Source organism: Fusarium subglutinans, assembly GCF_013396075.1.
Source record: "Fusarium subglutinans strain NRRL 66333 chromosome Unknown NRRL66333_c0000477, whole genome shotgun sequence".
Taxonomy (NCBI): Eukaryota; Fungi; Ascomycota; class Sordariomycetes; order Hypocreales; family Nectriaceae; genus Fusarium; species Fusarium subglutinans.
This window is the reverse complement of record NW_023502540.1, coordinates 1-6,524: the sequence shown is the minus strand read 5'-3', so window position 1 is coordinate 6,524 and position 6,524 is coordinate 1. Positions and strand designations below refer to the sequence as shown.

General features: G+C 50.6%; 2 protein-coding genes across 2 annotated transcripts; one reads left to right on the top strand and one right to left on the bottom strand.

Moving 5' to 3' along the window:
* Positions 1-1,183: 1,183 nt before the first annotated feature.
* FSUBG_14023 (uncharacterized protein) lies at positions 1,184-1,729 on the top strand (the record flags this gene model as incomplete). Its single annotated transcript, XM_036678975.1, has 1 exon — positions 1,184-1,729. One exon carries the CDS (start codon positions 1,184-1,186, stop codon positions 1,727-1,729), a length of 546 nt encoding a protein of 181 aa, XP_036530517.1.
* A 628-nt stretch (positions 1,730-2,357) lies between these two features.
* FSUBG_14022 (transketolase) lies at positions 2,358-4,942 on the bottom strand (the record flags this gene model as incomplete). The annotated part of the gene is made up of 6 exons (XM_036678974.1): positions 2,358-2,474; positions 2,542-4,191; positions 4,244-4,328; positions 4,391-4,486; positions 4,551-4,597; positions 4,889-4,942. 6 exons carry the CDS (start codon positions 4,940-4,942, stop codon positions 2,358-2,360), a joined length of 2,049 nt encoding a protein of 682 aa, XP_036530516.1.
* Between the last annotated feature and the right edge of the window lie 1,582 nt (positions 4,943-6,524).

The window sequence follows — 6,524 nt, the reverse complement described above, 5'->3', positions numbered from 1 at the left end:
TTCATCTCAGTTCAGACTGGCCCAAACTACGTTGGGAAGCCAAGCACTGGAACCATCGTCAGAAACCCTGCCATCCAACATGTACCCCACGATTTCAATCATCCTCTTCAAGAACCAATCACAGCATTAGCTCGACTGACGCCATCCCCCCTCTATCTTAGCCTCAATCCGGGGTGAAGGAAAGCTCTCCTTATGTTATGTTCTCTTTTTATAAAGAGAGAAGCGCTGCAATCGCAATTGGGCCACAATGGGAAATCTTGCTTCTCATTCTCCCCACACGTACTGTGAGGAAGTCCTTTTGGATGTCTGAATCTGGCCTAAGCTGGTGGAAAACGGCGGCATAAGGTAAGGGTCAGTAGTTGGTAGTTGGGTTGCTTTGAGCTCCGTGGCCTCGGCCGTTTAAATTCACTATCAATGTTTCAGTGGAGAATGGATACCTAGAAAGGCGGGGGAACTTGCTCTGCTCTATCATGATATTGGGGTTTGGAGCTGACGAAATCACCTCCATAAAGGCTCATTTCTAGTGTTACATAACGTAGGCCGATCAGTGTAGATACGATACAGCTCACGACTTATCTCGCAAGTTCATGAGACCAATTGATATCAGAAACTACTATACTTAGAAAAGATTCAACCTTATCATGAACAGATAGCTTCCCCTCTTCACAACAACCACTGGGTTTATCTCCAGTGGATCCCGCTGCAACGTTGGTAGAAGCCAAAGGGGAGGCATAAAAATGTAAGACGCTTATCCTGATGACAAAAAGACTGGAGGTAAGCTTAGTATAACTTGGTGAACGTTTAGTAGGCCCTAGATTAAGTATTTTTGGCACCATGGTTCATCGTCAGAGGTTTTCTTGCTATCTTTAGGCGGGGGAGTGACAGAGCCGACTTCACAGCGGGGTTCCGGCCTGTGTTACCTTAGCCAAGCCCCAAGCGATGCAACCTAGGCGCCAAAAGAGCTCCCTCGTCGAGTTATGTCACTCATTGCCCAAAGCCCGTGTCGTCTCCAACAGCGGATCGTCTGCTCATGACCTAATTCTCTAAAACCCCCTCCACACTCACTCCCTCAACAATATCCATTCCCCTTGCGCCCAACTCCCTTTGCGCCGAGTATCCTCACCTTTCATAGTCAGTCGATCTCTCCCGCAAACTGCCAGCTTTGGCCCTCGCCATTATCATCATGGCCAACCTCCCATCGCAACATCCCACCCTCTCTCTCCATCTCTCCGACGTCACCCTCACCCCGCTCATCACCTCGGCCTCGTCGCAATCACACCTTGAATCCCTCACGGCTCTCACTTCAAGCGCCCTCTCCTCCCAGACTGCCGCTCAGCGACTCGGCCTCGGTCGCCCCCAGCGTCTCATGGTTGAGTACCCTGATCGTGGGCCTATCGTAATACACTCGTATCTTGATCCTCGCGACGCTGTCGATACAGCTACCAATAACGCTTCTGCGACCGCCTCTGGCCGCCCGGGTTCAGCGCCTGGGTCAAGCCACGGCCCCGACTCTAGAGCACCTCGGTCTGAACCTGCGCCGTCCCATGATGACCCACGATCCGAGGATGCGGCCCCGTTGCTCGTTGGTGTAGTCGTCGCCGGGTCCGCAGATGAAGCGAGAGATGCCCGCCGCGCATCCACAAGGTTAGAGCGCGTGGGAAGGGAATTTCAAAGGGAGTGGGCGGCTGAGAGCAGTCAAGAGCGCGCAAACGACGAGGGGCCAGAGTGATCAGGCTGCAGAAACACCCACCAGCTGGGGTGCTTGTCGTTCACATGACATGACGAATTACATTTACGAAGCGATTAATGCGATGCGATGCGATACCACGAACCAAAGTGAGAGGACGACATAAAAGTGCTTAGCAAGGACGGGATAAAAGTTTTGGCGCCTCGGATTATCATCTTGTTCTCTGATGATGCAAACGAGTTTTGATGACATGTGTGATGAGACGGAGAAACGTCATGAGAGTATGGGCTTACGGAGGATGCCCTCACACAAGAAAACCGTCTTTGACGAAGATGGTATTGGGGAGAAGGCACACGCGAATGCTTGATTTGACATTTGGGATGATAATTTCAAGCCAGCAAAAGCTGTCTTGACTACATAGATGCTATGATCTCGTGGCAGGCAGATACCACACAGCATATCACAGCGCGAAATGGCTCACTTAAGTCAAGTTCTTGGTTCTAAAAGATTCAGTTCCATCTTGTAGTATGTGTCTAAGTTGCTATAAATCCACAAAACCTTGCTCCCAAGTCCATCGTCGTCACTTGCATAATCATTCTGCCCGGGCAGGTATCCTCCCGGTATTTTTATTCTTATCCTTCGTTTCTTTTTACTCGTTATTATCTTTGATCTAAATGATCTGCTGGAAAGCACGGTTGATGGGGGATCGGATGTTGGGGACGTCCTTCCAGAAGTCGATGGTGGCGACGGCGCGCTTGGCAATGCCCTCAGGGGTGAACTCGAACTTCTATAACAGAATTAGTCACATATTCTATCATGTGTAAACAATCATCGATCAAACTTGCCTTGTAGACATCCTTGTAGGCACCAGAAGCACCGAATCGGTTGATACCGAACTGCTCGTGAGTGTAACGCTCCCAGCCCATGGTGCTCATGACTTCAATGGACAGAGAAGGAATGCCGTCGGGAAGGACGGACAGGCGGTACTCCTTGTCCTGGAGGTCGAAAGCCTCGAAGCAGGGCATGGAGACGATACGGGCCTTGATGCCCTTGTTATCCTGGAGATACTTGGCAGCATCGACAGCAATAGAAACCTCGGAACCGGTGGCGACGAGGGTGATATCGGCACCCTCGACTTCACGCAGGACATAACCACCCTTAGCGGCCTTCTCGATAGTAGAACCCTCGAGCTGAGGAAGGTTCTGTCGAGACAGGGCAATAATGCTAGGAGAGTGCTTGGCCGTCAAGCAGACGTAGTAAGCACCGCTGGTCTCGTTACCATCGGCAGGTCGCCAGACAAGGCAGTTGGGGAGAGCGCGGAAGTGGGCAAGAGTCTCAATAGGCTGGTGAGTAGGACCATCCTCACCGAGACCAATAGAGTCGTGGGTGGCAACCCAGATGGTGCGAACGCGCGAGAGAGCGGACAGACGGACGGAACCGGCAGCGTATGAGACGAAGTTCAAGAAGGTACCGGAGTAGGGCAGGATGGTGCCGTAGGCAGCAAGACCGTTGAGAATGGCACCCATGCCGTGCTCACGGACACCGTAGCGGACATATCGGCCAGAGTAGTCACCGAGACCAGTGGACTTGGGCTGGAAGTCGACAGCCTCCTTCCATCGGGTCAGGTTAGAGCCAGTCAAATCAGCGGAACCACCAAAGAGCTCGGGAATGACGCTCTCGACCTTGCTGAGGACAGTCTCGGAGAGCTTTCGCGAGGCAATGGCAGGATCAGAGGGGGTATAGACGGGGAGGCTCTTCTCCCAGCCCTCGGGAAGCTCGCCAGACATGCGGCGGACGAGGTCAGCGTGCTCCTTGGGGTACTGCTCCTTGTACTTGGCAAAGAGCTGGTTCCACTCCTGCTCACGAGCGGCACCTTCAGAAGATCGCTTACCGTACAAGTCATAGACCTCCTGGGGAACAGCGAAGCTCTCGTCAGGGTTGAAGCCCCACTTCTCCTTGAGCTGCTTGATATCGTCGGCTTTGAGGGGAGAGCCATGGACACCGTGGGTGCCCTGGTTCTTGGAGCCAAAACCAATGGTGGTTCGGAGCTGAATGAGGGTGGGCTTGTCGGTGACGGACTGAGCCTCCTTGATGGCAGCCTCGATGCCAGCAAGATCGTGGTCACCGTCGTCGACCTTGACGACGTGCCAGCCGTAGGCCTCGTATCGCTTGGGGACATCCTCAGTGAAGGCCACAGCAGTGTCACCGTCAATGGTGATCTTGTTGTCGTCCCAGATGGCAATGAGGTTGCCAAGCTGGAGGTGACCAGCCAGAGAGGAGGCCTCGCTGGAGACACCCTCCATCAAGCAGCCATCGCCAAGGAAAGTGTAAGTGTAGTTGTTGACAAGAGGGAAACCGTCCTTGTTGAAGACAGCTCCGGTGTGAGCCTGGGCAATGGCCAGACCAACAGCGTTGGAGATACCCTGGCCGAGAGGGCCAGTGGTGACCTCAATACCGGGAGTGTCGTGAGCCTCGGGGTGACCGGGAGTGCGGCTGTCGACGGACTGCGGAATGTGTGAGCAAGCAAAGGCTAGAGCTAGATAGTGAGCTACATACTCGGAAAGCTTTCAAGTCATCGATGCTGAGATCGTAACCGAAAAGGTGGAGGAGAGCATACTGAAGCATGCAGCCGTGTCCGTTGCTGAGGCGCAAAATAGTCAGTCATGGGCGCATTAGTGACCTGTAAATTAAGATGAAACTTACGAGAGGACGAAGCGGTCGCGGTTCAACCAGTCGGGGTTCTTGGGGTTGAAGTTGAGGAACTTGTTAAACAGGACGTGAGCAACGGGGGCCATTCCCCTGTGGCGACAATGTCAGTGTGTTGTTCTCATCGCTCAGTTAATCGAGGGGTGGTGAAACTCACATGGGAGCACCAGGGTGTCCTGAGTTACTGTGAGCGGTCGCATCGGCCTGTTGACAGCTCGTTAGTACTCATGTTTTGTTCAGGAGGTTCATAGTGAGAGCATTGAGAGGCGCTGGTAGGCTCATTGGAACACAGAAAATGCAAGTGCAGCTGCTATGAGGCAAAGTAATAGAGCTCTCTTGAGAAGACAGTCCTCATCACATTGTTGCGCGTCTCGTGTCTCATCTCTCATAGCAAAATGGCGGGGCAGCCGTGGCGGGGTAAAAGCCAATTCAGCTGCGCAGAGCTCAAGAGAAACGACAACAAAGCAAAGGGAAGAGAAGGAAAGGGAAGCTTACCGCAAGGACACGGATGGTGTTGATGGCCTTCTGATCAATCTCGCCGTAACCCATTTTGAATATGTATATGAGTATTTGGTTGTATGGAGGAGAAGAAAGGAAGAGGAAAGGAGGAAAAAAAGGAAGAAGAAGGAGAGGGTGAGGCAGAATGACGGAAAGATAAACGGAGCCAGCACCTGGCCTTGCCTTGCCATGCCATGCCTTAAGGTAAGGTACCTTACCTCACCTCACGTCTGACGTCTACCTACGATGCTCCCGTCTTCGCTGTACTAGGTAATTTAGCACCTACCTTACAGTACCTTCACAGTGGAGGGTGGAGGGGTCGTGTCATGAATTGTTTAGTGTTCTCCATTTTTCTCTGCCAGCCTTGAGAAAATTCCACCGGGCGATATCCCGCGAAGGTGTTGCTACATGATACGAAATTGAGGTATAGTACATAATAAGGTACTAACCCAACTACTGATTGATGTCTCCTAGGATATACGATGCTACTCATGGCATTGAATATTAAAATTCAAGGTATTTAGCTCTCACCGAGGAGAATAGTGAGGCTGCCCGCTCATGGTGACTACCTACCTATACACAGTCCCCCCCTCGCTCCTCTCATGATGGATGTCTAATGCCCACCTTTGGCGGCCGAAGCTCTACCCAAGACGTCAAAAGTTTCATTGTCTGCTGCATGCCTTGTGTATGTACTGTACTTTGTTGGATCAGCCTCCCCGAAACAGGTAAGCCGCCATCTTCACCTTGAGAACCATGACCCAAACTCAGATTCAAGCTCACCAAATACAGAGCGTCCGCTCCCTCCGCTCCCTCCGCCGAAACGAGGTCAGTGTGGCCGGCGACACGCCGAGTGGAGTCCCCGGTGGGGGACAGTTTTGGGCTACAGGGGAGGATAAGCCAGTGACGCCAAGGCGCCTGGGGTGCTCAGGGTGCCCCTCCCCGCTGTAACTGCAGCTTGTACCTCCCATCTCGTGAGGACTGTTGTTGACACGGGCTGAGCGCTTGTCCCATGGCTTGATAATGAATACTAATGCATTTCAATTAGACTTAGTCACGGCTCTGGCGTGCCCAAAGCCCATTCATAAGCACCAGATCTACTACGTGCTCCGGATAGACCCAATAATTAGTAAATGATCTTGGAGGTCTTCGCTTGTGGACCCTACTACATACATATTTCATCAGCGTGAATCCCATGGCTTCCAATGGATGGATTGGATCTCCATAGTTAACAGCGGCACTTGTACAGCCCCCAGGGGTATTAAATATGAAATTAGTACAAAGCCTATAGTAAAGACATTATAGGTATACTACTATCATTGGTATAGGTACATAACTAGGGTCGGTTTTTATATATAATAACTAATATATTAAGGTACTAATACTATAGCTAATAGTCTAATAGAAAGCCTCCTTCCTAGATATATTATAAAAACCGGTTTTAAGTTAAAAGGGATAGCTTTATAAGGAAATCTTTATTAATAGCTTCCTAGGCAGTATTAATAGCCTTTTATTATTACTATTAGTTAAGACTATTTATATTATAATAATTATCTATTTATATTTTTATTACAGGCTATAGATTTTTAATAAAATTAAGATTAAAACTATATTATAATTAAGGAAAAAGTTTATA